Source organism: Falco punctatus (genome assembly GCF_963210335.1).
Source record: "Falco punctatus genome assembly, chromosome: 1".
In the NCBI taxonomy this organism is placed as follows: domain Eukaryota; kingdom Metazoa; phylum Chordata; class Aves; order Falconiformes; family Falconidae; genus Falco; species Falco punctatus.
Window position 1 is genome coordinate 89,680,413 of NC_137580.1, and position 16,759 is coordinate 89,697,171.

The window sequence follows — 16,759 nt, forward strand, 5'->3', positions numbered from 1 at the left end:
GGCATGGCCCAAGTGTGACTGACTGTGCTGGGTCACTGCGGGTTGAGCTGGAGCTCAGCCCAGGAGGTCAGTGAAGATGAACATGGAACAGTAACACCGCACTCCTGAAGTCCTCACTTCCTCGCAGCAAGCAGCCCTAACAGCTCCTGATCTAGCTGGGTTACTGCAGGAGAAGTGTAAGATAATACCCCTTCCTCCTACACGGAAATGAGCCTTCATCAATCATCAAAGCAGTGATATGGACTGAGATAAAGCTGGAAAGGTGTCTCTCTTCTAGAAGCCCTCCATAATTTACAATATATTCACAGTTATTAGAATTGTTTTCCAGTAGGAGTACTCCTGTTGAATGCACTGTGTGGCTCTGTTTCTGTTAATCCTTAGGTTTTTGAGAGCAGCAAGAAGTTCAAAACTTGAAGACTTTGCCCCAGTGTGCACTTGCCCTCTAGCGACCTGCAAAGGGATTATTTCTGTTGCTGGTATGTCTACACCCGCTGCACCTCACCGCAATGTCTGGCTGGTGCATGCAGGCACTGGTGGCTTATGCTCCTGGGTCTTGCGACTGGAAGAAAATATTCTAAATTAATTCACATTTGCATAAAAAAGGAAAGTGGGGACTGGTGGTCCTTTAAAATCAGGGTTTATTTGTCTTCTCTGCTCTCTTATAGAGAATATAAGAATCCTGATGTTTTTCTTTCTCCACATAAATCTAAAAAAAGGCACCACAGAAAAAGAACCATTTACCTCTAGTGTACTCATTGCTTGGACAAGGAGGTGGACCATACAAGCTCTAGCCTTAATCCTCTCCCTCTTTTCCTGAGTTTAGAGCTTTTTTTTGGCTGTGGAATCTTCTAAAAGTTAATTTCTTGCCAAAAATAACCGATTGAGGATATGTGCTACTGCTAAAGCTTCCTGGTAAGGTTTTCTGTGTCATCTGTTCATTTCCTCCTTGCTGCCTAAAAGGTATAGAGATTGAAGTGGTTGTTACTGCCGCTTCGTGCACTTGCTTTCCTGGTGGGTAGTTGCTGGTGTAGTAAAAGCAGCTTTGGGAGCAGAGTTATTTTGGTGGGTTTGGGGTTTCTTTTTAAAAAAAAAACCCAGTCTCAGGCACTGCAGCTTTTCTGTCCTTTGCTTTTACATATATGTCCCTAAGCAGCCAAGTGTGCAGGCTGCTGGGCTCTGCTGGCTGAGATCCAGGCAGATTTTTTAACCTGTGTTTTTACATGTACACAGGGAGCGACCACAGCCTGTCCACAGAGCCCTTGGTGTGTAGGTAGTACCTGTGTCCTCCTGTCTGGCTCCTTTCCTGTTGGAAGTGGGGAGAAGTGCACTGCTGCCAGGATTACCTCAGCACAGCCTGGATCCAGGTAGGAGCTCACACCTAGCTGCATCCCACACCTGAAATTCATTAACATCTGATCAGAAGAGGCAGTATAGCCTGCAGCCTGGAATAGGGCACAGGGGTCACATCTCAGTGCCTCTGACTTTGGCACTAGTTATTTATCCAGTACCATGTAGCGACAAATTTTTGCAGAACAGCCAGTGGCTGGGAAGTGTGCAAGGAGAGCTGCTGACGTTACTGAACAGCAGTCATTTTGCCACTACCAAACCAAACCCAACGCTCCAGTTTAGGAAAAGACCTGTGCTCCCCTACAAAGACAGGTTGCCTCCTCCCTCCTGCACTCAGAGCCATTGCTTACAAACCTACATATGGCCTTCATGCACCATACTTTGTCCAAAGAAGAATCAGCACATTTTAACAAGAGGGTCAGTTACTCATTGGTGAGGAAAACTTCCATCATTAGCCTCATTCAAGAGGGCCGCAACTCAGTCACTGTTGTGCACCATTACAAGGCACTTTGGGGGAGTGTCTTGCTCTAGTTGGCTTCTTCAGCTACGGTAGGCCTTCAGCAACTGGCCTGCTATCACCAGTCTTTGGATCTCACTGGTCCCCTCATAGATCTCAGTGATACGAGCGTCACGGTAATGGCGTTCTGCTGGCATCTCTGTCACGTAGCCCATCCCGCCCAAGATCTGGATGGCCTGAAATAAAGGCAGCAGGTTAGAATGGAAGCAGGGTGAAGGAATTTGTTTTCTACAGAACACAGCCACCATTAAAAGGTGCTAAAGCCCACTACAAGCAGAACTGGGAGGGAGACACATTGAATGACTACAGCTCCTTTGCAGTCAGAGGAATAAACAGGATTTGAGCTGGGCAAGAGCAATACTGATGTCCCAGACAGAAAAGGAATTGCTTCAGAGGCATTTGTTAGTGAACCATGTTTAGCTAAAGACACCAGAGGTCCTGCTCTATTTGCTCACTGTTGCAAACTTAGTCCTGTCTGGTGCACCCATGCTGTCTCCCACATTGCTGGTCCCACGCAAAACGTTGCCACTGCTCTGGACAGTAGTAGGCACAAGAAGACTTTAGTAGCTGCCACAGGGCAGCATAAATCCCTGCTCACTCCCACAATCCAGGAAGATGGCCATGCTAAGCAGCTTCAGCCATATGGGTGGGTTGGTTGGTTTGTTTAAAAAACAAAAAAATATCGCAAACTCCATCCCACCTTCCCCAAGCACTTACTGTGCAACACCACCAACTCCCCTTTCAGCATGCTGTATTGCAGAGATGTCAGCTGAACTACTTACCTGATGAGCTATGGCCGTTGCAGCTTCTGATGCAGCCAGTTTGGCCATTGCTGCTTCCTGTGGGGAAGGAAAACATCATTGAGGGTGCAGCTGTCACAAAAAGGAACATCTCACTTGCATGAGGAGCTTGAATGCTCACAGACCCGCTGTGCAGAGAGACAGGCCTGAGCATTGGTGCCAGATGAGAGCAGCCACCCCTCTCCCACTGGCTAAAACCAGGACTGAGCGCAGCAGGCTGCCCAAGGACAGACAGCAGAGCCCAGGATCTGCTGGTGGGGTAGACACAGAAAGCACTGGCTGGGTGAGTGCTGCACATGGCGATGCTGTACAGTGTGGGTTTCTTGCTTTCTAGCCTTGAGTCTGTGCCCCACACTATCACGGCTAGACAAATGCAAGGTTGGAAATACCTTTGTGAAGGGCTTTCCATTGTCTTTCAGCATCGCGGCTCTCCAGGTCAGCAAGCGCGCAGCCTCCAATGCCACAGCCATATCTGCTAGCTTAAACTGCAATGACAAACATTGCCTTTGTTCCAGGTGACAGCCTCTGCCTGCACAAGAACATACAACAAAAGTCTCCCACCCCTGAGGCCCGTATTGCTAGAAAAGGAGCGCCTCCATCCCAACAATCAGTTTTAATGGTGTTGGAAAACAGAAGTCACTACGCTGTTTATCACAGACAGGGCAGAGTGCACTGCATGCCTGAAGCTATGCCCGAGAGTCCACATGAACCTTCCGGCAGCCCCAGCAATGTTTGGAAGTGGCCCATCCACCTAGCGTGTACCTGCACTGCCTGTAGCTTTGTGATGGGTGACCCAAAGGCCATTCTCTTTTCAGCATAATTCACAGCACAGTCCAGAGCTGCCTGTGCTATTCCAAGAGCCTGTGAGGCGATACCAATCCTTCCTGCATCCAGAGTTTGCTGAGAAAGACAAAAAATACCTATATTAAGTCAAATCATACTTGATCAAATATAGTACGCTCACACTTCTGATCCTGGAAAGCTGCTGGAGCCTTAGTATCCTCTGATGAGACACCACCTTGATTCAGAGTATTCCCAGTTATGGAGGAATAGAGAGATATAAAATGTACTGGGCACTGCAGAGAGAACCCAGGGGTAAAAGAAGGAAAGCAGAAAGCAGACTTACTGCTTTTTACTAACTGGGGAAGGTGGGGGTAGGGTGGAAGATGGGGTGAAAAATAAGGGAAACAACACAATGAGGAACATCTGCTCTTGAAGGGGCTGAAGAGAACCCTTCAGGTAGACCCCTGGCTCACTGTGCAGCTGATTTTACTGTAATAGAGTAAAAAAAAAAAAAAGGCAATCTGGTCAGTTTTACTTTTTGCCCTCATCATTACTACACACACTGAAGCATTTTTCAAAGGGACTAGTGAATTGAGTCAATAACCTGACTTGCCTCAAACACCTACCCATTACGTTAACTGCTTCCCTACCTCACTATGCACAGGAAGAATTAACAGCAGTGCAAGAAGGCTTCATCTCCTCAGCCCTGGGCTCAGTGTCTTAAAAAAGTGGTTGGTGACTGACAGGTTCTTTTAGTTTCAGACATAATGGAAGGGGCTGTTCTCCAGGGAGCTCAGCCTTTTTCAAAAAGTCAGGCTAACAAACGGGGTTCTGCCCCTACAGAGAGCCACCAACACTTCCGAGGGACAGTGCATCACTGCAGGAAACCCGCTGTTCTGCAGCTGCCTGGTTCCTCCTCACAAGTCACACACATACTGTAACTCAGATTTCATCCACCTGTAGATGCTATCCAGAGGCTGTCCTGGACCTCCAGGACAGCCTTCCTCTGCCACAGTATTTAGGGAAAATGCCATGTTTTTCACTGGAGGAATAGAGGGTTGGGAAAGGAGAAAAATAAAAATACGCCACCCCTGCTGACAAACCACTTCAGCAGCATCAGCATTATTTCAACTGAGAACTGTGCCACATCGAGTTTACAATAAAAGTGCTGTCAAGGATCTATGGTAAGCTAGCGATTTACCACGGTCTACAAATGATTTCTCCCACGCTGGCAAGAGGGGTCAACTGCTTAATGTTACACAAAACAGCTTACACTAGCGGCTCTCACCAAAGTGATCCTAAGTCTGGAAATGCTAAGCTTGGGAACTACAGCTTCACACAACCACAGCTGCACCCCAATCCATCTCTTACCATGGCGATTTTGAAGCCCATTCCCAGCTGCCCCAGTAGGTTGGCCTTGGGTATCCGACAGTCCTCAAATATCAGGTTGGCAGTTGAAGAGGCTCGGATTCCCAGCTTGTCCTCCTTCTTTCCCAGTGACAGCCCAGCAGTTGGCATGGGAACCACAAATGCACTAATGCCCTGCAACAAGACCAAGACTCTTAGGAACAGTGCCAACTTCCCGCTTACCTAGCTGTCAACAGGCTTCCTCCAAACATTTTTCATGGAAGCCACATGTCTAGGTAACCAGAAGGAAAGGGAGAGCTGAGAGAACAAAGCCAGCACACATCAGCCCTTCCTCTGCTCTGCTTGATGCCCAACATGGCTCTAAATAGTGTCCCCAGAGCCTTTTTGAAGTGCCTCTCCTGCACAACTCCTTTACTCCCACCCCTTTTCCCTGACTGACCAAATGAACACACCTTGTGCTTCAGGGATTTATCTGTAGTAGCAAACACCACAGTGGCCGAGGCATCCCAGGCGTTGGTGATCCAGGCCTTGGTGCCATTCAGAACCCACTCATCACCATCCAGGCGTGCCACCGTGGATGCCGCACCCGCATCGCTGCCATTTCCTGAGCAAGGCACCAGCAAACAAAACTCAGGCAATCAGTGACAGCCTGGGGCACCAACTCACCCCTACCCACAGCCCCTCCATCAGCCCAGAGCACCTCTTGTAACTGTGGTGGCAGCATTGCCACTGTCCCTCCCCAGGGCCCAAATAGGAAGAGAAGGGCCCATGTATGTGTCTTAAGATGTGTCTATCTCCAGAGCTCTGCTCACAGAGGGGATGAAAATTTTCAGCATGGACCATGGGGATGGCAGTTAATACCTTGGGCACTAAGACTTAATTTACACAGAATTGCTACAAATAACCTTTATACAAACTCTTACAATTTCACAGACCTAAAGTCCATCCTAAACCTGACTAAGGAAAGAAGCTACCCTATGTTCTTTCAACAGGAATGGTAACAGTCACATCACCTGGTTCACTAAGGGCAAAACATCCAATTTTCTCTCCATCAGTGAAGGGAGTGATCCATTTGTGCTTCTGCTCTTCGGAGCCAAACTTGAGTATTGGCCCTAAATACAGAGACTTTAAGAATTGAGAATTGAGTTAGCGTCTCTTGAAGATACAAGAAATCCAGTAACTCCCTAATGTCTTAAGTGCTCTCCAACACACCAGAACCCACCGCAGGAACAGGCCCCATTTCTCCCAAACACCCCTCTCCAATAACCCCCCTAATGCCAGCCTCGGTTCCGCGCCTATCGCTCACACACAACCTGAGACACTTACATTATTGACGCTGACAATGACGCCCGTGGACGCGCAGCCTCTGCTGATCTCCTCCACGGCAATGGAATAGGCCAGATAGTCGAGGCCTGCTCCTTTGTACTCCTCAGGGACATCCATAGCCAGCAGCCCTAAGCCACCCATTTTCTTCACCTGCACATAGTGAACAGAGAAGCAAGATCCTCTGTACCACCAGTGTCCCAGCAAATACACACAGACACATGGAGATAAAGACAGGTCATAGCAGGGCTACACACAGAGGAAAAGATGTGCACAACTCCTGGTGAAATGGGAATCTGACTGTATAAACTGGTAAGTGTCCCCAGGTCCCGATGACTTCAACAAGAGCTGTACACAGTCACTGCTGCCTAAGATGAGGCTCTTGCTTACTTAAAAGAGTCCTCTTCAGTACTGAGAAGGAGGGAGGCTTCTGAAGGTAAAATAGGGAGGTACAACCCCACCAGCATTTCCTCAGCCTCCCACCAAAGCTCTTCCCCTTGCATGTCTCCTGTCAATAGGAAACTCTCAATGGGAAATCTAGCTGATAAAAATCATTAGAACTTTACCTTTGAGTCTGCTGAGCATCAGCCTACGACTGCAGAAGGAAAGAATTTTACAGAATGAATGACCCACAGAACAGTTTGCAAGAAGGTGACTTTTTCACTCCCATAAAGCCAGGTCTTGCTTCCCAGAGAATTTAATTATTGGCTACATTCTAAATTATTTCACCCCATGTTCCTCAGCTGGACCCCTGGCTTCTTAACTCTAAGGCCTTCAGAGCACCAACTGTCTCATTCTAGGTCTCTTGTTAACATTTGGCACCATAAAGGAGAAAAACCGGGGGAAAAAAGCAGCTTTTCTCTGTTTTTATATTTAAAATGTCAAGCTTTTGGTGTTGCAGCAGCAAGTACGTTACCAGCCTCTGCTTGCTTCAAGAGGAAACAAGAAGAATTTTTAATCATTTTCCCTCTGTATGGGCACCCAAAACACTACTCCTTCATATCAAATCCAGAAGATGAACAAAAGACAATAACCAGTTCTATGTATATTGTTTTACCTTAATAAACCCTGTTTACATTTTGAATTTTCTTCAACTCGGCATCAAATGTAAAATTCTCAGATAAGAACAGTTAAGTAAAGAGGAAAGTATTTTCTTCCTTACTCCTTAACAGAAAGAGGGTTGTATAACAAAACTTATATGCTTCTGACTGCTTGCTTGGAGCCTTTTGGATAACGTAATAGTATGTATTATTTTATGGAGCTTAGTATTTAATTGCAATTAACAGGTGAGTTAATCTGCTCAACACAGCACAGAATGTACCACTTGCCACGAGAAAAATTACAGGTTTGACTGGGATCTCTATTTATTCACAGCCCCAGACAATGACCAACATGCATCTATCTCCTGATCATTTCTGTTCACTGTCTCAAATGCACACGGGTCATTGACACTTCCACACCATAAACCATTTTTATGGTTATGTGCAGTCTATAAAAGTATGTAATTGATTTTATAAGTCTGTTGTATTATTGCCCACAGGTAAAGCAGTAACAGAACTAAGAATGCCACGGTATTAAAACCCAGATGCAGAGAAACACAAGGTAAAAGGCTCAAAACGTCCTGTGGCACTACAAGCTCCACACCCTAAGAATCCTCCCACAAGCCAGTTTAAGCTGCAATTTTCTACACTTTGCTCAGGCCCTGCCCGCGGCGGAGCAGCGCGCACCTGCTCGGCCGGGAAGCGGTGCTCCTTATCCAGCTGGGCGGCCAGCGGCATCAGCTCCTTCTCGGCGAAGTCCCGGCACGTCTGACGCAGCATCTGGTGGGTTTCGGGCAGCTCCGCGGTCTGGTACACGGTGTGCAGCCGGCGGAGGCACCCAAAGGCCAGTGCTGAAAGGAACGAAGGGCCGTTCTTTCCCTCCACGCCCGGGGCAGGGCGTTAGAAGAGACCCAGGAGGGCCAGGCCCCGGGCAAGACGGACACACCGCGGCTGGGCCCCCCCGGGGGCACGCTTTTCCTCCAGCAGCAGGGCAGGGCTCGGCTGAAGGGCGGCACCGCGCCCGCCGCGGCTGAGGGAACCCGCCTCAGGCCCTGAAGGGCACCGGGGCACCGCCTCCCGCGCCGGCCGCGGCCCCTTCCCACCCCCCGGCAGCCACGCAGCCCACCGAGCAGCCGCGGCGGAGCCGGGACGAGCCCGGCGCCCTCACCTCTGGGTGCCCCGCCGCCGCGGGCCAGAAACGCCGCCGCCATGCCGCCCGCTGTCGCCTCAGGGGAGTGAGGAACCGCGCACGCGCGTGGCGCGAGCGGCCCACCCTCCCGCCCAGCCCCGGCCCCGCCCACCCCCACAGAGCGGGCCCCGCCCGTGCGAAAACGGGAGCTGGGTTTATTGCTATTGCTGGTGACAAAGGAACGTCCGTACAGACACCGCGACAGCCGGGCACCGCGCCGCCGCCCGCGGGGGGAGCACGGCACCCACGGGGTGCCCGCAGGGGACAGCACGCCCGAGGCGGCCAGCCCAAAGGCCACGCTGTGAGAGACAAATACGCGTCCTGTAAGGGCACGGAGATCCCGGTCCACGGAGACTGCTGGTGTGCGTTTAGTCCTTTGCTGCAGGGGAAGAGGCGATGACTCCACCAGGCAGCTGTCCCCGAGCCCCGGCCTCCTCACTGAGTCCCAGGGAGACAGCAGCGCTGGGGTCCCAGGACTACACCTGGTGCCGGCCGCGCTCCGGGGCAGCACCAGTAGCTCAGTAGCTCGGTGTGACAAGAGAGCAGGGCAGAAGACAAACACTGGGAAACAGCTGAAGAGGATGTAATGAAACAGAGCTGAGAAGTAATAACCACGTTTGGACCTCACTGCTTCACCACCACCACTTCTTCATTTCTGACTTCTGAATGTTCTTCCTGAACCCTCGGAGAAGTGGAGTAAACATCCTCAAGCACCAGAGAGAAGGCTGCTGCTTCTCTGCAGCAAGAGACATCGAAAATTTAAGGAAAACACACAAAGGAAGACACTTCCTACCAAAAACGGAGGACAAGGACAGCAGTACCGAGTCCATACAATGAGAGACAACCATCCTTCACAAGGTGCAATATGTATTCCTCAGTCAATTGTGAAAACAGCTGTCCAGGAAGCTTGCTTGCATGGATCCAAAGCACTTGCCTCAAAAAAGATGTAGAAAAAGAGGTCCTGGTACTAAGAGGACAAATACTGGAAAGATTTAGCATGAGTTTGTGGGTTTGGTCCCTTTTTTTGTTAGAGCAGAACACAGTATGATCCCAACTCTTTTTTCCTTCCAACTCAGCCAACAACCCGAGAGCAGCTGTCTGCACAGATACCTTTTCCCTTGCTCAAACCTCAGCTGACACTGAAAGCATCTCCCTTGCTTCCAGCACCTGGCTAGGACAGACCATCCACCTGATAAGGGTGCGATCCCAGTGGAATTTCTTCCTAGCTCACTGTCATGAGCTGCTTTGACCCATCATTAAAGCACTGGAGCACACAATCCAGAAGGAAGATGCTCTGTTAAAACACGTTTACCAAAGACATCATCCCTGTCACAAAGAGAAGACACTTTATAGAAAGCATCTAAGAGAAAACTAATCTTAGGGAAGCGGCAAAAGTGGGGACAGGAGTTTGGAGATCCCTGACTTTTTGGATTACAATCAACTTTTTCAGTGCTGGGCTGCCCTCTTGTAGGGACTTTTTTTCTGCAGCATGTTTTTTTGGGCAAAGACCTTCTAATTTGGCAAAGCAAACATTCAGCTAGGAACTGAAGGGTGCTACCACTACCTGCAAGTCTTCTGATCTTCCCCCAGTTTTTTCTTCTCTTATTGCTGAATAGCTGATACATACACCAATGCGAAAGCAACTGCTTCAATGCTTTTTTCTCATCACTACCGGCAGAAGTAATGACTAAAAACAGGAATCTACTTTCCTATAAGCATCAAATACCTCATTTACATTTGGCAGTGTGCTTTCCTGCTGTCAGTCGCATTCTGCAAAGCAGCTGCTAGATGGCACCCACACCCCTACAAACACCCCAAGCGTGCAGAGCTGCACGCCAACTACTAGAAGTGGCTTGCACAAGTTGGTATTTGCCTGTACAGTAACTTCTGCTGCTTGCTCTGGCAACAGTCCATTTTCCTTTTAAGAATCTTTATGCAGTGACATAGAAAGCAGATGGGAATCATCACACTTGTAAGAAAAGCAGGAGGTTGCTTCATACAGAAAATGTGATAAAAGTAACATTTAAAGGCACCTGGATTTACACTACACACAAATTCAGCTCAATATGCTAAAATTTCCCAGGGAGTAACTAGCAGGCTCCTCAGGTACTATCCTGAGCATCTCAGAACACTTAAGGAGAAAAATACACTTCTGAGCAGTTCTGCCTTGTCACAAGTAACTTCCAGCAAAACAAATGTTTCCCACCTCAGTGGCAGGACACGAGGCCTTCTGAAGACAATCACCACAAGAGGCATATCAAGCTCCGCTTCACAAGCAGCTCTAACTAATTCTGAAAGAACTAAATGAGATTGCCTAAGTGCCTTTGGAGATGCTGGAGGGGACTGATGGTAGCAGGACTGTTCATCTTTCAACCATGCAGACCTTGCCCCTCCACATTCCCAAGACATTTGTTGTGGTTGCTCATGATTAATGCTCCACCCAGAACAGGTCATTTGTTGTGGTTAATCATAATTAAACATCTTCCCAAGAGCTGGAGATTCTTCCATGGCTGCCACCCCACATAATCTCACTGCTTACCCTGATGCCAGCTGATCTTCTATGCCAAAATTAATACCATTAATCTGTGAGGTAAGGGCAGTGGTTTCCTATTGCTGTCTATGCATTAACAGGCTCCAGGCTGTAATGTCCACCCCACTTAATCCTGCTAAAACACGAACTACCCTGAATCTTACTTAACACAATAGGTAACCAACTGTATCCACCAAGGAGTTACATTTCAACTGTCTCAAGGAACAAATGTAACTAATACTAGCAAATGCCTCTAGTCTAGCCACAACTCAACTCCCACATACAGGAGACCTAACTGACCAGCCCAGCGAGTGGACAGGAAAAATGCCAGTCTTGAGAGCCAGCAAAATAGACAGAAAATGGTTTTGCTAGCTGAGATTTTGCACAATCAGGAGCTGGGCCCCAGCATGGCCGCTGAGAAGACGTGGGTCTCCTCTTCCCACTGCATGATGTTATTTCCTATCACCAGATCCCAAATGCAGCTGTGAAATAAATACACCCTCTGGTCTGACATTAACTACTTTGGCAGAAGAACTTCCTAAACCATAAACAAGCAGCTAGATAGGCTGAGCAGTGATGGGAACTCAAACAATTAAAAAGAGAATCACGCATATTCTCACTGTAAGAATCCCATTCTGTAACACTGAGTGATCTGACCCAGGAAGCTTTTAGCTACTAATACCTCAACTGAAACAAAACAAATGACCTGGTAACACCACCATCTCTCCTTCCAGCACCTCTGACAGACCATGCAGGTTTAGAAGTATAGAGAGACTGAAGCCTAGGAAGCTCTGCTTCCTACACGTTTTTCAAGTGATTTTCCACATTCCCCCTTTTCCCTCTAAGCCCCACTCAACTGACACCTCCCCTTCACCCCAGCTAGACTGACAATATGCTGTCGATCTAAAAAGCAATACATTCTGTAGCAAAGCCAAAATTCCTACACAAAAGGAAGCAGGAGAAATGGTAAATATAGTGAGATTAACTTCAGCTCTAAGGTTGACCCCTGAGCTCCAAAATGCAGCAATTTGCTCACAAGAGCTCAAACAGAAATACTGTCAGAATGACCTGGGTAAGGCCCCTTCCCCCCGCCCCCCTCATATTTCCAGCGAAATCTCTGGCAAGACACAGATTAAACTGTTCTCAGGGGCATCTCAGGCCCCCAGAGGCAGAAAGAAGATTCCTGCACTGCTTAGAAGCTGAATTAGTCTCTTATTTTATCTTTCCCACTGGAGACTATTGGGATGCACCCTAAAAAGCAATGTCAGCCATGCTACAAACAAAACCGCTGTGCACTAAAGAGATGATCTATCCAACTGAACAAGAGATCTGCTCTTCAGGCATCACCGGCTTCTTGAAGGACTAACATTTTCCTGCTAAGAAACAGCTTACCCAAACAATCTGACCTCTTGAAAGAGGGTAGTCACCCAGTAGGTGAAACATCAGAAGCACTAAAGGTGCAACCTAACTCTAAAGACTGTAATAACAAGAATTTTCTAACAGTGCCTCTGATCCATGGCCTAACCAAGCTACCAGAAGGTAACCAGAAATAAAGAATGAGAGGCTGGATATGTTGAGTGTCCGATAGAGAAGTATTGCAGGGAGATCCTTTACTTTCATGAGCTGTCGTCTTTGCTTCGTGTTTTCAGCCTCGTGCAAGGAAAAAGGGTTCAGCAAAAAGCTTTGTTGCACGAGACAGCAACTCCAGTCCACTCCTGGACATCTGGAACGGTTAACAGCATCACAGCATCCAGCGGACACAGAATGATTACTGTCCTCCATTATAAGCATAGTCGGCCTTGTTGTGCATAATCAACTTGTTGTCCACAAAGTAAAAGCTGTCTGAGCGGGTCTCATATGGATTTTCAACCATCAGACGGACTGTGAAAGAGAAAGCTCAATTACATTCAAAAGCCTGCCAGACTCCGCTGGACAGCACAAAGTCAAGAGCGAAAAGGACCCTGCCACTCTTCTGGATTTACCAGGCTGATGTTCTGCCCTGCCCAAGTAAGAGAAGCAAACGGCTCCGCTGTGCATGCTTCAAAAACTCTGGCCTACCCCTTCCTATTCTTCCTATTCACAGGACCCATGCTGTCAAAAGCAAACAAAGGGGGATCAAGAAATCTCACACAAGGCAACTTAGAAACTGTCAGAGCCACCACTGGAGCAGAGCAGCACTTACGCCTATAAGCAGAGGGGCAGCAAAGCCACAAATGAAAAAGCGGTGGCACTCTCCACATGTACACAAGGCAGGGCACAAACTCTGCACCTCCTCCCGCACCTAGGCAGCCACAGAAGGGCCCATGTGCTCCTGCTCCATCCACCCCCTGAGGTCAAACGTACCCTGTGCAACGTATATTTGCAGAGATCTTGGTAGGCTTGAAAACACACCTCTCTGACAAGAGCCAGTTCTGTTCCAAAGCAGGAGGCTCAAGCCCTAACAAGCTAGTGCTGAAAGCAGATGCGTGGCTACCAAAAGAACCCTTTTTCAGGGTTTTGTTATATTCTGAGCTACACTGTTAGGCATCAGGCATGTCAGCTCTGCGACTGATCAATTCTTACAATCTGTGACTTGGACAACACAGGTTGTCTTACTCTTTCATTTTCAAAGGAGAAGACTTTGCAGCACAAATCCGTAATTCAGTCAAGATTACACACAGCTTAAACTAGGAGTCTTTATCTATTTATTCCTGTCCCCTGCCGTCCCAGTCATAACTTCTTTCACAAGTAGAGAGAGGGAGAAAACGAGCATATGCACACACAAACAAAACACAAGTCAGTGTGGGGAAAGAGATACTTACTAAGGTCTTCTGAGAGCTGAGGGAATTCATAAATGTGTTCACATGTGTTCCTGCTGCTGGGAATGCAGAAGCCAAAATCAAAGTCAAAGTTCTTCAGCAAGCGATCTCGGAAGTAATGTCTCTCAATCATTCGAAAGTTTGACACTGGCTTTTCTCCCACTGTGAATTCCACTCTGCATGCAGAAAGTAGGAAAAAACAGCTAAAATGACATATCTCTCTTCCTACTGGGAAGAACAGAGCCTTGGACCAGAGGCTACACAAGTATCCAACAGATCATTCCAGAAAGAGGGACTCTGACATCTGTAGCGCAAGATGGGTTCTCTCTAGTTTCTGACTCAGTTTTGCTATAAACTTTCAAGTGACACTTTGCAAACATCTGGTATCTCCCTTCTTTCCGTGAACTCATACTCACGTTGCACCAACAGTCCGAAGACGAAGAAACGCTGGGGTGAACTGGTAACGAACAAAGCGGCCTGCGCTAGCGTCCAGTTCACTGTTGTCATCTTCATCCTCTTCATCTTGCTCTAGAAAACACACCAGCTCAGAGTTATTCCGCTAATAGCAAACATGTGAGGTAATACTGGCTAGTGCATGTACCAGGACAAGCTGGCTATTGCTTAGGCACTGAACATAAAAGCGTTTAATAACTGGTCTGAGACTAGCACTAAATAAGAAATAAAAGATCCGCTATGACAGCTGGTGCAGCCTTGGTGGCTTGGGAGCTGAAACCACCCTCAACCTCACAGGATATCCCCCTTCACAACTGCTAAAACACATGAAAGAAACTTTGTACTGTAACCAGCCAAGAAGGGAAGATTTGCAATTGATAGCACTCCCCCGCCTCACGATAATCACTTTTTTGCAACAAGTTTCTCAGCAGAGACAAACTCCGTCCTGTGCTTAAAGGAGAGGAATTTAGTCACCAGGACAGACTGAAGGACCTTTCTGCTTGGTTTGCATGAGTCCTGCATCGCAACTCCTCAGCTCTATGAGTCTCTCCAGCCTCCCTGCGATGTTAGCAGGACATACCTGAAACAGATGGCTTTGCGATTTCAAACAGCACTGTTCCAGTTTCAAGGTCCCGGATCTTAAACCTGGTGAAGTCAATGTTGTAAATGTTGTCCTCAGGTTTGCATAAATAATCTAGAAGAGAGAGAAAACATACAGCGGTATTTCAAAAGATCTCTGAGCAGTTACCAAAGGAATTTTTTGTTGTTGTTAGCCCCAGCCCGTTCAGACACACACTGCAAGTTGTTTTGCAGAAGCTTCATGGAAGCAGGACAAAACTGAGACTAGAAGACACAAAGGCAGGCACGCCAAGCGCCAGCGGCAGAGCGAGGAAGCGAAGGGGAAGGGGTCGGCACAGCAAGCAGCGACCAGCACCCCAGAGCGACACAGAACACCCGAGCCCCGACCCTGCGGGAGCGGCAAGACAACCGAAGGCTGGAGCGCCCCGCCGCCCCCCCGGGGCACGGCACGGCCTGCGCCGCCCCCGCCGCCCGGCCGAAGGGGCCACCGGAGCGGCGCAGGAATGCCGGCCCCGGCCCCGCACTCACTCTCCGTCACCCGGCACAGCCCCAGGACGTGCTCGGGCCGGACGGTCTCCAGCGCCAGCAACTCGGACTCGGTCCACGGCGGCCGCGGCGACGCGTCGCCCGAGCCGCGCCGGCCCCGTAGGCGGCTGAGCGGCCCCCCGGTCCCCGGCGGCGGCTTCTTCTCCGGGCCCGCCGCCGCCGCCCTCGCCTTCGAGCCGCTCATCGCCCCGCCGCCGCCAAGATGGCCGCCGCCTCCCTCGGTAGCTATGGGAGCGAGGGGCGGCGCCGCGGCGGGTCAGAGGTCGCGGGCGCTGCCTAGCAACGAGCGGGGCCCCGAAGCTAAGCAGGGCCCGCCGCGTACGCGGCCGGAGGGGTTCCCCTCGCGGGTGTCCTCGGCCCGGGGCTGCGGGGTAGGCCGGGCGGAAAAGCCCGGCGGAAACCAAACAAAAACCACGGCCCGACACCCGTCCTGCCGCCCGCCACCAGGCAGGGGGCCGGGAGATCACCCTGCCCGCACAGCCGGGGCACCGGCCTCCCCGTTAATTAAGTCCCCCCCTCGTTAATTAAATCCCTGCCTGAATCCCGCAGCGCGGCACATAATTACAGAGAGCACGTGTTCTCGAGAGCCCCGGTCCTTTTGGGGAATGGTGGCAAGCACTTCCCGGGAAGCAGCCGGTATCTGGCACGCTGCTAGCAAAGGGATGCCACGGGGCATGCACCCCGCTGTTGCCCCAGCCCGGGGACACCCCAGCCGCTGTCCCCAGGGAGCTGGCACCCAGGTCCGCACAGGGGCAGTGACAGGGCGCATGCCCGAGGAGGGTTGCTCAGGGAGTGCCTGTGCCCAGCCAGGCTCCCCCCGGGTCAGCCAGCCCCCCCGCCGTGCCACGGGTACCCCCACCCCGGGAGCAGTGGCAGAAGGACACTGGCAGGTGGCAGCCGAGGATGGTCCCACCTGGAGCGGGCTCACAGGACCACCACAGGAGGAAAGGATGCATTTCTTCCCAAAAGAGGGGCAGCCCACCAGCCTGCGGCAGGTACTTAAGAGCTGCTGAGAGTCACCTGCAGCCCTTCAGGAAACTGCGGCAAGAATAAGAAACACAATAAGCATCCTCGTTTCAGACTCCAGCCAACACTCAACACACTCGAGATGACTGGAAACAGATTTAGAGCAGTGATTAGTGACGTTTGCTGCTGCTTGCAAGCAGCACGCGCCTGCGACTGCCAACCAAATGCTATTTCAGACAAGCCTGCCCATGCCAGTGCTCCCAAATCCTCCTCGCTGCATTGGGTTTGGTCCCTCCACCCTGTGCCATAGGAAGGATGGACCAAAGACCCAGGCTGTCTGGAAGAGCGGGTACCCTGCATGGGGCCAGGGTCCCCTGTCCCCCGAGAGCAAGCACCTCGAGTAGGAAGGTGCCACTTTCTCACCACGCCAGCTACAGCCCCTTCTGACTGCCTCCAATGCAATTGGGGCAGCTTGCAAAACCCCAGAAGGTAAGATTAGATCTCTGGTGTTTCTGATCTC

The 16,759-nt window shown here is 49.9% G+C and overlaps 2 protein-coding genes across 3 annotated transcripts in view; both read right to left on the reverse strand.

The window, feature by feature from the left end:
* RNF10 (ring finger protein 10) overlaps window positions 1-16,759 on the reverse strand; it is a 202,056-nt gene that overhangs the window by 84,953 nt on the left and 100,344 nt on the right. The gene's annotated exons all lie outside the window — the stretch shown is intronic.
* ACADS (acyl-CoA dehydrogenase short chain) lies at window positions 621-15,753 on the reverse strand. Of its 2 annotated transcripts, XM_080392666.1 has the most exons (13): window positions 15,256-15,753; window positions 14,729-14,842; window positions 14,112-14,223; window positions 13,699-13,871; window positions 7,866-8,029; window positions 6,142-6,291; window positions 5,829-5,940; window positions 5,268-5,419; window positions 4,819-4,989; window positions 3,427-3,564; window positions 3,054-3,149; window positions 2,647-2,703; window positions 621-2,040 (listed from the first exon to the last, which is right to left on the reverse strand). In XM_080392666.1, exons 1-13 carry the CDS (start codon window positions 15,455-15,457, stop codon window positions 1,888-1,890), a joined length of 1,794 nt encoding a protein of 597 aa, XP_080248792.1. In that variant the 5' UTR covers window positions 15,458-15,753; the 3' UTR covers window positions 621-1,887. The 2 variants fall into 2 exon arrangements, with proteins under 2 accessions (XP_080248792.1, XP_080248791.1); XM_080392665.1 differs by lacking the exons at window positions 13,699-13,871; window positions 14,112-14,223; window positions 14,729-14,842; window positions 15,256-15,753 and adding an exon at window positions 8,347-8,470.

What these genes read in the sequence shown, in the direction of transcription:
- ACADS (XM_080392666.1), bottom strand. Translation starts at nt 15,457, where the DNA reads ATGAGCGGCTCGAAGGCGAGGGCGGCGGCGGCGGGCCCGGAGAAGAAG. An exon ending in TCAGCTCTCAGAAGACCTTA is followed by an intron (nt 8,030 to 13,698) that starts GTAAGTATCTCT and finishes CGTTCCTTTCAG; the next exon opens with CACTGGCCTTTGGGTGCCTC. An exon ending in ATAAATCCCTGAAGCACAAG is followed by an intron (nt 4,990 to 5,267) that starts GTGTGTTCATTT and finishes GTCTTGTTGCAG; the next exon opens with GGCATTAGTGCATTTGTGGT.